This window comes from Embiotoca jacksoni, unplaced genomic scaffold (assembly GCF_022577435.1).
Source record: "Embiotoca jacksoni isolate LCO1_2020_lvr unplaced genomic scaffold, fEmbJac1.0.p SCAF_12, whole genome shotgun sequence".
In the NCBI taxonomy this organism is placed as follows: domain Eukaryota; kingdom Metazoa; phylum Chordata; class Actinopteri; family Embiotocidae; genus Embiotoca; species Embiotoca jacksoni.
The window spans coordinates 11,904,873-11,924,497 of record NW_027185252.1 but is presented as its reverse complement, the minus strand read 5'-3'; the positions used below and the strand labels follow the sequence as shown (position 1 = coordinate 11,924,497).

The 19,625-nt window shown below is 37.9% G+C and overlaps 1 protein-coding gene across 1 annotated transcript in view; it reads left to right on the top strand.

The window, feature by feature from the left end:
* The window catches only part of eys (eyes shut homolog), a 137,719-nt gene that overhangs the window by 90,280 nt on the left and 27,814 nt on the right, over positions 1–19,625 (top strand). Inside the window, exons 39-41 of the mRNA XM_069144847.1 lie at positions 903–1,079; positions 9,122–9,272; positions 18,591–18,699. Of these exons, the coding sequence (XP_069000948.1) occupies positions 903–1,079; positions 9,122–9,272; positions 18,591–18,699 (437 nt within the window). The remainder of the gene's footprint in view (positions 1–902; positions 1,080–9,121; positions 9,273–18,590; positions 18,700–19,625) is intronic.

Below are 19,625 nucleotides of genomic sequence, written 5' to 3'. Positions count from 1 at the left end.
GGGTCTGACTCACAGATCAAGCAGTCCAACAGTAAATTACAAAATGGAGCCGCAGCCACTTACTGTTTTTCTGTTTGACTAACCAATAGCAGGCTACAAAACATGGAATCGACGTCAACGCACATTTCCAACTTTAAGACCACCAAATACTTTCTGTTACAACGTTACCAAATTTCCTTATATTCTTATAGCATTTCTTTTACTTTGTAGTCTGTTCTATGTGTTGTCAATCATTCACATCTTAATATAAAAATCCATTTGATCCAACATCAAAGACCCCAAAAAGTGTAAACGTGAGTCATATTTCTCGTACAAGGAGAGAACATTGCCAGTGAAACCCTACACATACTGTATATTATGAGTTGTAGGCTGAGAATAAACTGCAGATTTCCTTGAGAGCTCGGGTCTGAAGGTAGACTCCCCTGAGCTGAGGCCGGGGTGGCCTATTTAGAATTGACTGTCATGCACCTAAACAGCAAGCAATCCACCAAGTGTGCATTGTCCTTTGTGCAAAAGGCCAACGGATCATCACTGGCTTGTGGAGTTGATGACCTCAGCGCGTACCTCCTCCACCTTTCCTTAAAGTCGTACTGCTTTGTCATCCAATGGGAAATGACTCAGTAGCGCATGGCCCTGACAAGGCCCTGCTGACTCTGCTCACGGGCAGGCTATCAGTGCTGCAAAGCCATACACCAGACAGTTTTTGCTCCTCTTTTTTTACTAACAAAAACACTTGAGGGCATTGCTTTTACAAAGTATGCCATTTTTCATTCAGATACAAGTGTAATTTTGTAATAGCATATGTTTACAACAAATGTGTAAAAGGGTTTTCTCTAATAACTATGATTGTACAACATTTTCTCAATTGATTTCTTCAATTTGTATTTAATGTTTGTTTCTAGATACCACAGTATATATCCCCTCATTCGATGGCACATCTTATTTGGAGCTGCAGCCTCTTGCGTCCCTTCTCCAGCCTTCTGGTGACAGCAATAATCGACCTGCTATAGTCAAGGACACCACTGTTTTTCTCTATTTGACAGTGAAAACAGGATCTACACAGGGCACCATCCTCTACAGTGAGTATGCGCTCCTTTTATTGCAAATGTTTCAAAGCCCTGCAACACTGAAAACATACGCACATTGTTACATGTTATTATGTTACATACCTCTTGAAAATAGTTTTTCCTTGAGTATGTCCTTGAATGCGGAAGGGTCATCTTGCTTTTCATAGCTTACAATGCAAGCCGATAGCTTGGCTTCTCCAGACTGTTGCTCACAGCTTCAGTTTTCTTTGCTTTGATTTTAGTCTGGGAACCCTGTGCGCATTACTGCTCGCTCAGTCACTCTTAAGGCCGGACCAATCAGTGACCAGTGTCGGTGGTTAAGTACGATGACGGTGAAGTGGAGTGTTTTTTTTGTAAACGTAGTTGCAGCGGTGGTAGAGTTTCGGCGGACACGATTGGTTAAAGCCGCTCCAAGTGTTTTAAAATTAACCGTAGGTCTACACCCAGGAGGATGCAACGATTGCAAACTATTCTCTGTGGAGTGTACCCAGACCATTATATTCATGCAGTAAATTTGGCTCAGACTCAAAGCAACTTCAGAGTTATTAAGTCAGAGTTGGACCATTATAATAAGAAAACAATCAGATTTTCACGCCACAATTATCGTGGCCAAGAGAATTCCCAATAACAATATTATAGAAATATCCACAGAAATTTGAACAAAATAATTATATGCATGCTATCAGTTGAATTGCTCTTCAAATTTGTTTATTGTATTATTTTGTATCTTTTTTGGCAAATATATTACGCTTAATAGGAGTGCATTGAGGTGAACATTCTCTAACCATGTCTGTGTAAAAGCATAAACTGAAAGTAAGCAGCCAGTAGCTTAATTTAGAAGTAAGACTGGAAACTATGGAGAAAAAGTCCACAAGTAACAAAGTCCAATTACCAGCACCTCGAAATCTCACCAATTAACACAAGAAATCGTATTTGTTTAATCTGCACGAGAGCAAATAAAATCTTCAATGATCTGAGTTTAATAATATCTTCACAATTTAAAATAACTAGTATACAGAGATTCGGTATGTAAAAGATCTATTTGTGGTGTTTTAATATCTTTTACTTATCAATCCCAAAAATCATTGGCCTGACTGAAAGATGTCTCTTAGGGATATCATGCACCATAAGTCATCTGTTGCTGTTGCAGGGAACTTTGGGACACAGCGAGCAGTCCTTTGTATCGAAACCTACAGGACAAAAGCAAGGAAGCAAGGAGACTTCATTTTCCACCTTTCAAAAAAATGTATAAGTTTTTTTTCCTGACGATCACATACATTGCGTTTATTTAGAGAGGACATTAACAACCAAAAATTGCATTCAGCCACAACCAAAATCTTCTCATGTATGAAATAATGTGTCATGTGATTAGGAAAGAGCGGGACAGAGCACATGATATATGTTGAATATAGCCTGACCATTTTTGAACAGCTGGGAGATTTTTTTTGTTGTGTTGCTGCTGTTGATTGAGCTATAACCTAAAAGCAAACAAAGGCATTCTCAGAAGGCAGGAGCCAGTCACTCACATGCAAAGACAGGATTGGGCTCACCCCTTACGTCAATGTTGAGCTCTACATTGTATGCCTGCCTCATGCCAGCCCTTTTGTTCTCACACCTGCACACATGCATACACACTCCCCTTTGTAGCAAGATTGGGATAGGTAGGCCAGACAGCCCCTGAGTAGATCCTTTTAACAATAGAGCATTGTTTTGGATGAGAGGAATTGGTAGATTTGTGGGGATATTTTTTAGGGGTTGAGAAAGCTGCCCCATGAGAATTTTGCTTCATTTATCCTGCTTTATGTGTTACACATCTGTTCAAAGTATGTGTGCATATATTAAGTGCCAGCCAGCTTATGGGTGTAGCTACTGCGAGAACGCCTTGAGCTATGGGTTCTGTAATGACTCCAAAAAACATCCAACTATGTGTCTCGGTGGACCGCAAATGCAGCTTCTTGCTCTAAAAACTGCAGCCACCTTGATTTTGTGAGGCTGCCGTTGTTACCACGTTCCTCCTCAGCAAGTCAGGTGCAAGTCCAAGAAAACTGTAGCCACCATGCATTGTGTGGCAATCAGGGGTGATTTATTTCACACCAACTGGGCACAGACATCATAACATTCATCTTGCTGGTATAACCTAGATGAACCGCTTATCTGACATTGTCTTCGGGTTCACGGCCCCTCATTTACATTCACAGGACTGTTAGACATTGCAGCGCAGCTCAGGGTTAACACTCTATTTGTATTCCTTTGATCAAAATTTGGATTTTCTGGCTTGAGTAACTGTGATGACAGCAATGAGGAGAAGTTCATATCCAGGTCAAAATGCCTGCTCATACCCAAAATGATAACAGTCTGTGCAATTTTCAACAAGAACATTTTAACACATTGAATATAATATTTTCTCTCACAACTAATAATAGTTCAAGATTTGGAAAAAAAAACTTACACAGTACTATTCTTTCCAGTTTCTAGATGCTTAGAACAGTGTACGCTACAGTGCGCTCAATTCTTTTGGTAGTTATACTATTAAACAGTCTTCTATTCCTCAGAGTAATAATAGCTTGACTTTTCTTTCTCTCGGCTGACATTGGCCTCCCATGATGGCCGCTGAGTGCCTCAGTGTTCCACCAAAGACGTAAATCTTTGTATTTAAGGAGCTATTAATTAGCCAGCCCTCAGAACTTAATAGGACTCTAAATTAGTGCTTTATATAAGGCTGGTGCACTTGAAAGGTCAGCCAGCTAAGCCTTAAATACACATATACAATGGCAGTGTCAATTTCGAGGCAAATATACAGTATCCTGTCTGACACGGGTGCCTAATTAGAGTGATCAAAAATAAATCAGTTGTGTGCATGTGGGGGTTTTTTTTTTCAATAAATTAAATATTTCAAGCATTTCCTTTTCAGACACAACGGTGCCCAGTAGATTAGTGTGTTTACTGTTGCTTGTAAAACATTTGTTGCTGAATTCAGTGGTTTGAGTCCTTGAAAGTTTCAGATACATTATTCAATAAATATTTGAAAATGTCAAATTATAGGTTTGAAAACAGAAAAGCAGAATAATTGCAATGCAAGGCTTTTAGTATGCTGCCACATACTTGAATTAATACTTGTGTTTGGATGTTTTCGTAGAAAAAGAGAACACAACGAACAAAAAGTATACAGCTGTGGGAAACCGAGATGTATATTTTTCATGTTTTAATGTCATTCTTGTTTCCCCTTGAAAGGTTTTTCAATACATGATTGAGGATGTATTTACAACTGTCAAAAGCTAGACACTTTATAGACTTTGCATTTATGAACTTAAAGTTAAAGTTGTTCCCTTTGTATTCTAATTGGTCATTTATATTGCCCTTTTGCAAAGGAGAATAACAGTGCTGTGATAATAGATGAGACATTGACATTTCAGAAAAATGACGTATTTTGTATTATCTTTTCTGGATGTATTTGTAATCAAAATTGAGTTTTTGTTTTCAAAACATTTAACTCAGCAGTAACAGATGAAGAAAATCTTGTAGAGACAGCTACAGGAAGATTGCACTGAATCACCTTATTAGTTGTCAGATGCTGACTTGATGCTTTGATGTAATGCAAGCAAAATTGTTTCACCTCCTCCCCGCCATAAGTTTGCTCATATATTCACTGCCACCAGTTATCTCCCTGTGTAGATCTTAAGTCATTGTGTGTCGGAGGCCTTACAGATTCTCACTATAGATCAGTTTGAAAAATTGACTGTTGTGTCAACTTGATGCCATCTTCCCTCCAAACCAGCTTTCACCACACTTGAGATTAGATGTGAATCACAACTGTAAACTGGAAAACATAGGCATAATTTTTGGTTGGTTGGTTTAATTAAATCAGTCTGTTCTCCATTCTCAATAATATTTACAGTATTTCACTGCCGCAGAACGTGGAAAGCACGAAGCAGACTGCAAGCCTTGTCATGAGGAGAGATGAATGTTCAGAAAGCATATATAGCGGGCACAGTGCCTTTTATCTAGTAATGCTTCCTGGCTTATAGCGCACCATCTTTTTCACATCAGAGGATAGGAAGTGAAAAGAAAACTCCAGAGATCAAACAGACAAAGTTAATCAGAAGAAAACCAAAAGACATGCATTGAGATGCAGAGATTCTCTCCAGGAGATCTGCTCCTTATTCTCCGCTCCCCTTTTTACACCTCTCCCTGAAGCAAACCCATGAGTCTCCCCCTGGACTTCAATTGTCAGTAGCAGAAGAGAAATACAAGGACGTGGGGTGAGAGAGAGAGAGAGAGAGATAAAGAGAGGGAGAGAGCAGGAGAGGGAGCAGGTGACAGGCACTGACAAAAGGACGAACGCTCTGTTAGGTTCGGCGCAGAGTAACAGGGCCGTGGGGACAGCGAGGAACAATATCCTCACGGAAGAAAAATAGAAAAATAAAAGATGGGGCAACATTGACATCTATAGTAAATAATATTTGTCAACAAATGAGTTATGGCGCTTAGCGGAATCAAGTGCTTTGAGAGGAGACAAAGGCTCATTGTTGTAGGAGGAAGTTGCATCTGTGAGGTTTTCATTGTCTTTGTAGCTGCATTCATTAACTCCAGAGAGTCTCTGCTGATTCTGTGTTTTTGGAAATAATGTAGATGATTATGTGCCAAGCATAATTATATTTTACTTGTCATTTATCCACAAAAACATGCTTTGATTGTGTCATGGGTCAGTGATTTTGTGTGCTGTATTTTAAGGTAATTTTGGACTGTTATTTGTACAGAAATTATTTAAAAGGTACAATAATATTACAGACATAACCTTTAATCTTCTTGTGAGTTGAGGAGCTGCTAACAGTTTAACAATTAGTTGAACATGTCTGTGAAATTGTGTGCCAAATATGAAGAATTTACAGAATTTTGGCCATCATGGGTTCACAGCAGTTGAAAAACCCGAGTGTTATACTTTTCAGTCTCCCCTATTATTAAAGGCAACTTCATTTGCTGACTTTAGAATCCTACCAAAATAGAAAATAAATAATTTATAATCCTTCTTAAAAAGAAAATTATGAAATTTAACAAAAATAATCGTTAAATGAAAATATAAAAATTTGTATCTTTACATTTTTAGTTTTTTAAGCTTTGCTTATCCTCAAGTAATGCTTGCACTGCTAAAACAGTTTCTGACATGCATAACATTTTTGCAACATATTATAATATGTAATGCATATTTCCATTTCATTTTCAAGCTTTCCTGTAAAAGCTCTGATCACAGTTAATCACTCTTAATAAACAGATGGATAGTTAATGAGTACTGACAAATTCTGGAACATGTTTTGCTTCTGCATTTAACAAGAAGCCTCTTTCATAAGAGATACAGTATGTCTTTCATAAAGCAGTTTGGTAATGTTGCAAACATAACCCAACATTAATAATTTCATCCTGCTTACTTTAGTTGTTGCATGAACTAAGAAGAAAATGAGATTTTTTTATTTTTTTTTTTACCTGAGATTAAAAAGGTCAAATAAATAAGATTTTTTTTAAAAAGCATGTTTGATGTCCATTTTTATATCTCAAAGGACAGAAATCCATTCAACTAAATGTCAGTAGGATAATAGTGATAACAAATGTTGTGTCTCTGGATGAAATGGCTTGTTGGCAGCATGATCTATTTGAAAAGCAGTGGACCAAGAATTGATCCCTGGAGAACAAGAAAAAGTAAAGGAAGTAAAATTACTGAATGACCCGGGGTAATATCGTCCCTTCAAGCAGAGTACAAACTAACTAAATGCTGCAGGTAAAAAAAAAACTTTTTTAGATAAATTTTCACTCCAATAAATAATGTCTTGGCTACCTTTTTTGTGACTTCTGTTGTTATTTGTCAGGGGATAGGAGTCCTACCACTCCACAGAGCAGGGATGAGAAAACGGTGGATTATCTGAACAAGATATTCCTCCCATGGTCCCCTCTGCAACAGCGGTTAGTAATACGGCACCGTTAAGAGCATCCCAGTTGAGTCTTATGACAAGGAGGACCTCCAAGTCGGCTTAGAAAATGCATTATCAGAGTGCAGCATATTAGGCTAAGCATAGCCTCCCTCCGACAAAGAGATGGGGGATTTTCTGGATGCCCTTCTTACTCTGGAGGAATTGTTCAGAGCTTTCGTATCAGTTGCCATGCAGCCTTGAAACAACAAGCTCAGCTTTTCCTTTGGTGTCTAAGTCCTCCACCCATGCCATGACACACACATTGTTTAGACGCAAGAGGGTCTCTGCAGCCCACACACCTCTGTGCTAGTACTATAGTCCAGCAAGTTACATCAGCTCAATTTCAGAGAGTCCTGGCTCAATTACCATTGTCATTGCTAAATCCAAGAGGTCAACCCTGCTTGTGTTGCATCTACTCAGTAGCTCCCTGTGCATTTATGGTCCCCTGTCGCTCCCTGTGTGCCCTGTTGGAAACATTGGGACATATTAGGTCTCACAACTGACACAATAGAAATTATTTCTTGCTTTTACCACAAGCTTGTGGTCATAATAAGTGTTTTGCGTTTAGGACCTTGAGGTTGGAGAAAAGTGAGACCCAACTCACTGACTTCCATGTGGTGAAACCACTTTCCACAGGCTTCAAGGACAATGAAGGAATAAGATGCAGGGGTTTGCCATCTTTCCTCTTGTCATGTGATTGTCATGTTTACAGTATGTTTTAGAACATGCATAGCAGAATGAGAGTGATTCATGAGGGAAGATACTCCTTCGTGGAGAATAGACTCTTGCTCGCTACCTTTTGCCTCCCTTACATGTATGTGATGCAAAAAAACCTTCTGGAGACTTGTGAATAAAAGTTCACAAAAGAGGATCTTTATCTCATGAGGCAAAAAAACTCACTTCCCTCTGCTGACCCATAACATGGCATTAAGGTCATGAAAATCATTTTATGATCTGGATTATCCTATAGACCCAGACTGCATGGTTGCACTGTGGCACACAGAGATGATTCAGCTCATTTTGGTGCAGTCATGGCACTGCGAGTCATTATTCACAGTGCTATATGTTTGATGCCCAGACCGAGATAGCTTGGAGTCTGAAAGCATCAAGTTGGTGTATCAAGGTCTCTCTGACACTAAAGTCCAAAGTGTTCTTTGTGGTGAATAATTTCAGTTTCCACAGGTGGAGTGAGGGACAAGGAGCCCTGTATTTACTTTATTTCAAGTTTTATTAAAACAGGCTCTGAAACAGCAAGCAGGATGCATTTATCTTTCATCATCAGTCTCCCTTTCCTCTTGTAGGTGGGAGTATCTAGAGAAAAGTTCTTCCGTCCCTCTGTGAGAATTGCTGGTTATTCTTCAGACATTTTCAAATGTATTTCATGTATTTTGGGTAGATTTCTGTCTGATTTTAATTTTTTTTTTGCTATCACAAGTTACTTTTAACTTTCCAAAGACTGAATGATTTTTTTTTTTTTATATGTAATGTGGTCTATTGCATCCAAGTCCTTTAAGAAAAATAACGTAGTGTTGTATGTAGACAGAACCTGTCCTTTAAGCCTTTGTAGAGTTTATCATGTCTGGGTCATTTCTGTGTTGAGAATTATTATTGTTTGTGTTTGTGTGATTATTGTAGAGCTCACAGCATTCTTGGTAAGCTTTTATCTGAAGAGACGGATATCTATTGGCTGTGAAATGGCATTTACTAGCAGACAAATTGGTTTCACAGCCATTGATCACAACTAGCATGAACTAGTCAACAGTCCTTTGTTGGTATCATACATAAAGCACCTGCGTTTTCTGCTTAGCAGGACAGATGGATCTGGATTTACAGATAATAATAAAAAGTCAGCCGTCTGCTTACGTTATTGAAAGGCAAATGAAGTAAAACGTACCTTTTTGTCCATCACCCACTTATGTACCACTACTATCATGTCAAACCATTTCTGTTTCTGGGCATCTTTTTGTGGAATCATTTTTTATTACTTTTGGGTTTTAAATCTCTTACACACAGAGTCTTTGTCTGCATTCAGTGTCTTCGCTTTATGTATTAAATGTGCACAAAAAGACGAACCACATTTTCTTACCATTTCAGCTCAGGAGCAGAACTTTGGGGATCAGTTCCTTCATGTGTTCCTTCAAGATGGAAGCCCTGTCGCTAAACTTGGCTGTGGTGGCAGTCATGTTTTGAATGCAGCTGCGGGCCAGAATATCAATAATAACAGATGGATGCAAGTCACAATCCGGTATGATTTGCCTCTTTTACTTTCCTGTCTTCTCCCTAATTAATTGACAAAGTCATTATTACTTTTGTAAAAGTAACACTTTTTGTAATGAGTGTTGAATGTGATGATTTATGTTATTAACTGCGGTTATTAGAAAAGGATGGCAAACACGGCTAGTGGCTTTCTTTTCATGTTTAATGTCTGTCCGTAGAAAGGACATCGTTTGGCATTGAAGCCACAGATATATTAATGGTAGACCAGCGAGAGTCGTTGAATAATAGACTACGTCTTTTCCAGGTGATCTTGCAGCCATAAAACTAAATGTTGTTAGACAATCACAGTATCTGTTATAAAATAACAAAAGAAAAACAGCAAGATCCAAAAAATATAATAAATACTGTGATGTTTCAATTATTACCACATCAAACCCTATGCAGGTCCTTGCTCTCTTTGATTATGTTCAACGGGAGTTTTTAGGGTCACATGTCATGGTGTCTTTAATAGAACTCTGTGAAAGCTTGTCTGTCCATTTGCTGTCCACATTACTGTTAATCAGAGATCTGATCCTACATTTATTAAAAAACAAAAAGTGGAATGAAAGCTCACCCCATCAGAGAAATTTAAATTTCACACCGAGTATCTCTCTGCACCTCAGGGAGTGTGCAGTCCCAGACGTGTCAAAATGTTGACGTAACATAAACATTGTCCAAAATGTCCAATGTAGTGGCAGTCTGAGATTTGGCATTGTGAGTGCTAACAGCGAGTTCTCTCCTCCAGAAAAATATACAGCGAAATCTCAAATTATACTTTCCTGAAACATGTCAACAATGATTGTAAGGTGTGTTTTGCAAGAAAATAGGTAACTTCTTAACAACCACTGTAGCTTACTGTATGTCAAACTGTGGACTCATTTATTTATTGTCAAAACCTTCAACATGATTGCTCCAAAATATCGGTTACTATTACCGTCATCTGTAGATCCCTTACAGATAGTTCAAAAACAGATCTAGGATCATTAACCTTTGATATTCAGTCATCTGAGAAAATGTACCATTTTGCTAAATGGTTGTGGAGCGTTTTTCTTATAAAATGGCTAAGACCTTCTCGGCTCCACAGAGGAGACAATCCTGACATCTTGAATGACCTATTAATTTTATTCTACTCATTGTTGCAGTCTTGTCTTGTTACAGTCTGGTATACTGTAGGTTGAAAATATAACATGCATGATGAGGCACTGTACAGAAACCTGATTCTACAATGTGTGATTTACCCCATTAAAATTATTCTAAATTCATGATAAAAATATTTAATTAGATCTCATGTGACTTTATTCATTTATATTTTATATTAAGAATGAGTTGTTTAAGGGTTTATTAAAAAGGTTAGTGTTTATTTTTGTTTAAAATGCTGACTCTACTGACTGAACTTACATATCACTTGTCAAAGCTCACTAACTAAATTAGAAACAGTGTCCATCTCTGTTGAGTCTATCTAATAGTGGCAAATATGAACTATTTAAAAAAAAAAAAAAAGTTAAAAAAACTCAGATCACTACTAGAAATGCAACTGTGAAGTTGTTGCTCCTCAAGAAACCTTTAGATTGAATGCACAACATGATACAAACATACATTGTGACATGATTATACAACCCAATACGTAAATGCTTCATACTGAGTCCAAGGAACATAGTGTACAGTGCATAAATTACATCCCAGTAACTCAGCTGGAGTTAAATGATTTTAGCTTCATTGAATAATAATCTAATTGTTTTCTTCTGCATTTTGACCACACCTGTCACTAGATTTTGAATTTTTATACGTCTCCTCGGGTGAAATTACTTCTTAAAAGGCTCAACCAACAACTGTATCTACTGTTTTGGATTATCAAGGAAAAGCAGTTGGCTCATAAACATTTGGCAAAAGATTTGGTACCAAATGTTGAACCCGATCCACAGGCATTTGCACTACTTGCTTGTCTCTTCCAAATAGGTCTGATCAACAATGCCTTTCCTGTGCACAGCTGATCTCCGTAGTGCACACAGGCTTACAGCTCAGCACTGTAGGGCAGAGTGAGCCAGTGGGAGAAATGAGAGAGGGCCTGCTGCTGAGCTCTGCCTATTTATTCTTGATCGGTTCAGCAATTTCATTCATATGTAAATGAGCACATGACATCATCTAGTCATGTTTGAGCACTGAATACCTACTTTCCGTGGATGATAGTTGGCACCAGTGAATACAGCTGCCTATACTTGCAGTTGTCAGCATCTATACAGTGCAAGGCATTGGTTGTATTTAACTGTAAATAATCCAAGCTCCAATGACCAAACAGTGAAAATCCAAATTTCCTGATGCCACTGCAACACACTCATCTCCCCTCCCTCATCCACCACTCACACACATTCTTATTTTTGAGACATAAACCTTACCGTCATCTCGAGCGCTGTACTGCTAACACACAGAACATCAGACAAAAAGAAAAAAAATTGCCATTTCCTTTCATATAAAGTTACACTGCTTTGTCTTGGTCGTGTAATACTCATTGCTGGCTGTCCTTTGCACTCAGGCAGCATTGTTGACAGAGATGGTATGACACTCCTGTTCAAGGTTTAGTTCTGTGTTATGAAAAAAAAAGCTGGACTTGTATGCACTGTAGTTTTGATAGTTATGTGATCAGTGCATAGAGTTTATAGTGAATTACATTAAAAGTCCTCTCTGTTGGTAATCTATTACCTTTAGATTGTTTTTCATACCGTAAGAACACAAGAGAATATATCTCAATAAAATAGAAACAGTATATAAACACAAATTTAACATTAAACCATGTAAAGACATTTTCTTTTTTCTTGACCCAGCACTATTTAAAATTCTGTCAGAGCAACAGAGGAATGCTGTTCAACAGTCTTACACCACTCTTGCTAATCATCCCCAACAAAGGGATGAAAGTCATTGTGAATATTTAATCATGAATTTAGCAGCTCTTTCTGACAGTAAACATAATGAATCACATTTTCCTTTTGTAGAGCCAGATTACACTAAACCTATCAGAGCAGCCAATGCAGGCTGCCATGCACATGAAACTTACTATGCAGACCTTTCTTTAAAATGAGCAGTAAAAAGCATGCATTTAATTTACATTTACTTTATGATTTGTCTAAAAACTGAAGTCTGTGTAGAAATAGTATGTCTGGTTTCAGGAAAATTGGATATTATAACTTACATTTATTCAGGCACACTATGAACAGTTATGCATATTTCTGAATGTAATGGTGCATTATGTTTGCTGGCAAAAAAAGTGTGCAACAAGCAGATTGATAGCAGATGTGAAGAATGCAAAACATTATCACAACACAGCAAGTTCAAATAATGTTTTCCCTCTCTATAAAGGTTTAATTGTAAAAAAAAAATTCACTTATAGTATAAATGCACTGTAGCACTCCAGTAGAGACAAAAATTGAAAAGGCAAAACACCACTAGTGAAATACCCTGTGCTGCCATATAAATTCACAGAAAGGAGTGTGCAGAGGGGACGCTGTGTCATTTTTCATTTGGGGAGGACATGTTTGTTTTTGGCTCGCTTTTTGATGTTGGGAAGTTTTCCTTTGGGAATGTGTGGGGCAATACTGCTACGATTAAATTTGAGAGTGGCAGACTCCAAATGCTCCCCTGGTCATTTCTGAGACTGTGTACGTTATTGGTTGAATCCCGTTGTGTTTGGCATTCACCACTGGAGTAATTTCCACTCACACACAGTCAAAGATCAACGAGGACCACACTATACACACTATATTCTGCAGCATCACATTTCTTTCCTTGTCACAGGTGAACTCTGAGTGCCTGGCAGATATGATTATTCAAATGCATGCCACTTTTGAGGGTGTTTTTTTTTTTCATCCAGTTAAAGGAAAGGGAGTCGTGTCTCAAGAATGGTTCTGACTTACTGGGAATACTCTTTTTTTTATGACAAAGGATTTTGTGTCTAGTAGCTCATGGATTTTAATGTTCATGTCGATGTTTTTAAAGACCAACCACACTAAATATTCATTTTCAGTAAGAACACTGCATGAATACCTGGCCATCACATCTGCTGATTTCTCACAATTTCCTGAATTTCTTTGTTCGATGCAAAGAAATTTCATAAAGTAAAGGATCCAAAATACCTTGGCTGTATGCTTACTTAGTCATGGAATATTGTACATAATATATATATATATAGATATATATAGATATATATTGCTTGTCTTTTTATAATTCAGACTTTAATTTTTTTTAATCTTAGTTATGTCTTATGAAAATGATCTCCCTCCTATCAATAAACCCTTCCATCACCACCATGTTCCAATAAAAATACACTGCAGTGATTGAAGAAGAAATATCTATCACATAAATAGATATTTGTTATTTGAGAAATTATCATTGTCCACATTTTATAAGTTTTTAAATCTTTGGACCATTTGGCCCAAAGTGAAAAAAAATTCTGTGCACATAGGTTTGAGTTTAGTGTCTTGCTCAAGGACAGTGTGGCATGTGTACAGGAAGAGCCAGAGATCAATCAACCAAATCCGTGACTAATGGATGATTGATGAAGCAGAGGCTAAGATGTCCTGACTTTTATTTCCTGTAGGTGGTGCTCCAAAAAACATTGGGTCCTACCATTCTTGTAATGCAGCTTTTTGTTAACAGTCTCACTGCCATGAAAAGGCTGGCTTTTTGTTGAGAATTCAAAGTCTGTGTTTTGGGGTCCTGTAGCCTCCCCTGCCTCAAGACTCAGATGTCCTGAAACAGTATTTTTTTGCACTAAAAGTCACCACACTTATCTCAACACAGGACAACACAATATAGTTAATACATTAATAACTAGTTAATAATCAAAACTGTGCACTGTAACTGTTACTTTTCATACTAATATAATGAAATGTAAACTTTAATGAATAATGTTTATATTTTGTGTGATCAGTTACTAAACTTGTGAAAGTACTAGTATGACACTCCTGTTCAAGGTTTAGTTCTGTGTTATGAAAAAAAAGCTGGACTTGTATGCACTATAGTTTTGATAGTTATGTGATCGGTGCATAGAGTTTATAGTGAATTACATTAAAAGTCCTCTCTGTTGGTAATCTATTACCTTTAGATTGTTTTTCATACAGTAAGAACACGAGGAAATGTATCTCAATAAAATAGAAATTGTATATAAACGCAAATTCAACATTAAACCATGTAAAGACATTTTCTGTTTTCCTGTTCCAGCACTATTTAAAATTCTGTCAGAGCAACAGAGTAATGCTGTTCAACAGTCTTACACCATATGTACCAAAAGTCACATATGTTCCATATGAAATTCTAACAGTTATTCAATGATAGTTGTAAAACTTAATTGTAAGAGTCTCTTCACTGACCATTGAATACTATAGTTTTGAAGTGAAAATGCACATGTGGGTGTGAAATGTCGCCGAGCAACAGCTGCTGGAAGAGGAAGAAAACAGACTTGTGCTTTGAGAGGAATCACTGAAAAGAATTTCAAAATAGTAGCAGATTTCAAGACGTCTCAGGAGTCTGACTTCTTTGAATTAATGTCACAGAAATATAAGAGTCTCAGCTTTCTGAGTTCAACTACAGTCCAGGTCAGAAACACCTGTTCACCTCCGTTAACTCATCCAGTGACATTCCTACTAACAGAGAACTTAGAGAGCTGCTTCATGTCCATCTATCTATGCTGCTTTTGGTACTTGTGAGTTTATGGATAGACTTATAGGTAACTCATAATTGAAATAATCACTGCAATAAATAGTGTTTTTCTGAGTATTGGGTAAAATAATCTCTTTGCAATTACTAGTAAACAGCCATTGATGACTTCATCTCCCAAACTACACAAACCATGGACAGAACCCATCCTAAACACTGTTTTGATTGCTGGCTGAGATTGATGCGGAAACATTTATTTTGGAACGTGCCATGTCACATGTGCGCCTGCTTGAAAAGTGAGGTCTTAATGTGCAGCGTTTTGTTTTTAAATCAACATCCTCTTGACACACTGCCAAATCTGGGGCAAGGTATGTTTATCAGTTACACAGCATTCAGTGTTGTATTGACAAGTCCTTCCATAAAAGATTCATTGAAGAAGCAACCAGCAGCCCTGCTTGGTCTCTTGGAGTTTCTTTTGTGAAGCCCCACAATACCAAGAGCCTCGCTGTGTGCTGTCTAATTGTATTGCTGGAGATGAAATGATAGAACACAGGCTACCCAAATTAATTGAGGCTTGCCAGTCACAGCACAAATTATGCAGCAAATGCTGCAGTGCTGCGTGTGAGTAAGTCACTGCACCAGAGCCATAGCAGGCATTACAGTCAATGTAGGTGTAGATTATGGTCCGATACGGCGCTTCTTGCACTTAAGGAAAAAACAACAAACAGATCCCTTCTGGTTGGGCAGTAGGTGCTGTGGGGTGATATGACATTTAATGATTGTTAACCATATGGGGGGTTTATTTTCTCTCTTTTCAGTAATATCTGATGTAACTCTACAACCTGTGGTGCTAATAAGATCATCAAAATAACAGGTGGTACTTCTCTTCTTTATTCTCTCTTTTCCTCTTGCAGTATATCATATGCGTGAGCCAGATACTCTGTCTGCTTACAGACATTAAACTCTACTGAGAATAGTCTCTATTTGCAGAACTAATGGACTCTTGACTCTAAATCACGAAACGACTTCCAAATTATAAATTCACCACTAACATGTTCCACATTATCATTTGCTTTTTGGAAGAATCTGAAATATGGTTAGAATAATAAGCCATTTGAAAAAAAGAAGTGTTACATCTTGCCTATCAGCCAGTGAAAACTGTTGCAGCATGGTGCATGATGTTTTACTGCCATCTGTTGCCAATACTTTCAGATGTTTTATGCAATAGTAATATTTTAATTATGATCCTCCCTCATTATTAATTTTCTGTTGGGGACTGTGAAGGAGGCACGTTCAAATAGGATTGTTAAAACAAACACCCACCTTCAGGTTTAACAAATACCTTTGCGTAAAGGTGCAGTGCTGAAAATATTTGCAGGGTCCCTTAACATTGCAGGTAATATTTCAGTGATGATCCTTAGGAAAGTTGCTGTAATGCAGTTGCCCTGAATTAGTCACACGGCAGACACAGTCTAAATGAGGATGTTAGAGATGACAAATCACTTATGATTAGAGCATTAGCCAGATGAACAAATGCATAAATGATGATTGAGTAAGTAAAAATTACCACAGCCATATTGTGTTTTTGTGTGTTTGGAGAAAATGAAATATTTATACATTTTTGTTTGTTTACCTCAAGTTGGGACTTTGCATTTGTTGGTCCTATGAGACCCAGCAGTGAATGGGACATAGGGAGCCCAAGAAGAAATTACATCGCGTTTCATCTCAAACCGCGGCCTCTTTTTCTTCTGATTCGTTCATATGTTTGTTTGTGTATTAAAATCCATTGTGGTTTTGTGTTTGTGTGGTGATGATGCTGATGTGGAGCTGTAGGGCATATTTCTTGCTATTTAGCTACTAGACCAAGTAAAGTAGTTGTAGTCATCTTTATAAATAGCCATATTTTCCTTAGAGCTGGACCAATGTAAATTAGCCTGGTGGAGCATTCAATGTGCTCACGAGAGCTCATCAAGTAGCATCATCCTGTTTGCTTAGTGAGCATGCTTTCCATGTCTCATAGGGACAGTTTCTGCAGCATTAGCAGCACGTATAAAAAGCTACTGTTGTAAGCACCAAAATATGCGTCAAATGCCCTCGGCAACACAGTTTTGTAATAATGTTCTGATGTTTCATACCTCAGTCTGTTTTTGCTGCACAGATATGTGTATTGCAATATTGGATCATTTTAGTCTTTTTCATTTGGATGTTGTTATTCTTGTAACTTGTAAAATAAACAGCGGGGCTGTGTAATTTCCTGAAATTTCTCACTGATCAGGTAGTGTTGTGCTAATATAAGACTGACCTCAAGAACCCACTGGACACCCTGAGAATGGTGATGAATGTCATCTCTGGACATTAGGCTGCCTTTCATGTTTGCAATCGCAAATGTGCCTTAATTTATCAGCATGTGTATAAGTGTGTATAAAGCAGCTCTCGCGATTTCCATACCTGTAATTAGTCCTACCTGAAGTTGCACGCGTGTGATTGCCTCCGGGAAGTGTCCTGGAAGGCTGTTTCAAATTAGCAGGAGAGCGATTGCCCTGATTGTTTCCATCTGGCCATTAAAGCAGACATTGCAGAGTTAGTCCTTATCAAACACTGGTGCAATCACAAAGAATGGATGAATGATTTTTGCAAAATCAGATTTGCAGTTAGGCGACATATTACTTGTGTTGTGTGTTTACAGGCAAACAGTGAACAAACCTGTGGAACAAAAAATGGATCATGTTGATTACTACCTAACAGAACCGTGTTCATGTGCGGAGTGCACAGTACAACCTTCTGCATAATGCAGAGCCCTGGAAAGAGGCTTCTATTGTATATTGCCAGCATAAAGCCAATGATGAATTGGTGAGAGGGAATCGCTTGACTTTGCCAGAGCTGGAATATGACACAAGTAGACCAGCTACTTAACATTATAGCTGCAACATTAATGACTAGTACAATTGTATATTTCCCCAGAGAGACACAGGGGGTCAAATTATAAAATTGTCTACCTTCTCATTAGGGTTATAATATATAACCAGTTTGTGCCCTCATTTTCATCATTAATTAATCCTGAATGACATAATCAGCACTTACACCCTTGATCATATATTTTTTTTTTTGTGTGGCTGATTTGTTTCCTTGTTGTTGTTGTTGTTGTTGTTGTTATTGTTATTGTTGCCATAGTAAATTGTCTATGATTTGTTATCTCAGTCTATGGTTTATCTTGGGTGACTTTACAGTCTTCATTGCATCATTATGTATATTTCACATTTCCGGAGTAACACAACAACTTAAAGAATCTCACCGCAGCACTGAGCCAAAGCTTATTTCTGGACCTCTTATTTAAATCCGACCAAGGAAAACATTCTCTGTTTTTGTTGTCTCTCCTGGGTTTTGAGTGATAGCATGGGATACAATCGCACCATTGATTCCAGCACAATCTACCAGTGTATAAAGTTTCTCATAAAACTATGTTTAATGTATACCGAGTCATACATAGTCCATTTACGAAATATTCTCAGTGGTCACATTAGCAGCTTCTTCACTGTGACTAGTCTGACTGTCTCTCCATCAGAATATTTTTCATGCTTTGTAGGATTATTTGTGAGTATCAGATTTTGTGTGGAGCGCCTTTTCTAACCAACCCTGGTCTCTCTGTCTTCTTTCTTAACAGATACAATCTGCCGGTTGGCAAACAAGGAGGGTCATGTGTGATTGAAATAGCAGCAGATAATGGCACGGCTCAGCGTCTTGAGGAGTACGTGTCACACCCTGTGTCAGAGGTACCCTGACCTACCTGCAGTCAACCCTTTGTACAACCATTATCTTAAATGTCCTCTTCTAACCCATAGTCAAGCCTTTTTCCTTTTCACACACAGTTGACCTTAGACATATTACAAAGTTAATTAAAATTGTATTATAATTTGCCATGCATGACTTCCAACATTTCATGAGGCAATGCATCAAATGTCATTTATTTACATCCAGAGTGTTTTCACCTACTACTGTTCCAACCATACACTGCTATGTTCATAAATGTCACAAACCACTTACTGAATCACAGTTTTTGGATTAGTGTTATTTGTCACTTTATTCATGTACATAGAGTGTTATTATCTGAGCTAACCAAGTTATCACTTCTCCAATTATTTGACATTTCACTGTGACAATCATGAGGTAAACAGTACAAATCCAGCATTCATGTCAGAGTGTAGCCTGGGAATATGTTTTTGTACATACTTGAGACAAACAATGCTTTCTGAGAGAACATAACAGCAACATCACGAGTAGATTATATGTTATCAAAGCCAGTCCAGCACAATGTTTTAGGTAACAGCAGTTGCTTTTTAAATGGAAGAACAAGCTCCCCATTAAAAACATGCGCACCTGTTACAATGTTTGCAATAGATGTTCACAACATGTGAGCAGCATTAAGCTGGTTCTCGCGTGTTAATCACAGGCTGGTCGTTTCACTCTGGCTCATTAATTTGATTAACAACCCCTATATTTGTTATTAAATTAATAATTTTGTTTTTTACATTCAAAGATGCAGAGGGGCTCAACCTTCCCACTGGCTCAACGTGCCCCCCCCCACCCCCCCCCCCCCCCCACACACACACACACACGCACACACACACACACACACACACACACACACACACACACACACACCCTCCCTCAGTGTGATTTATGGTCTTCTAATTTGAGA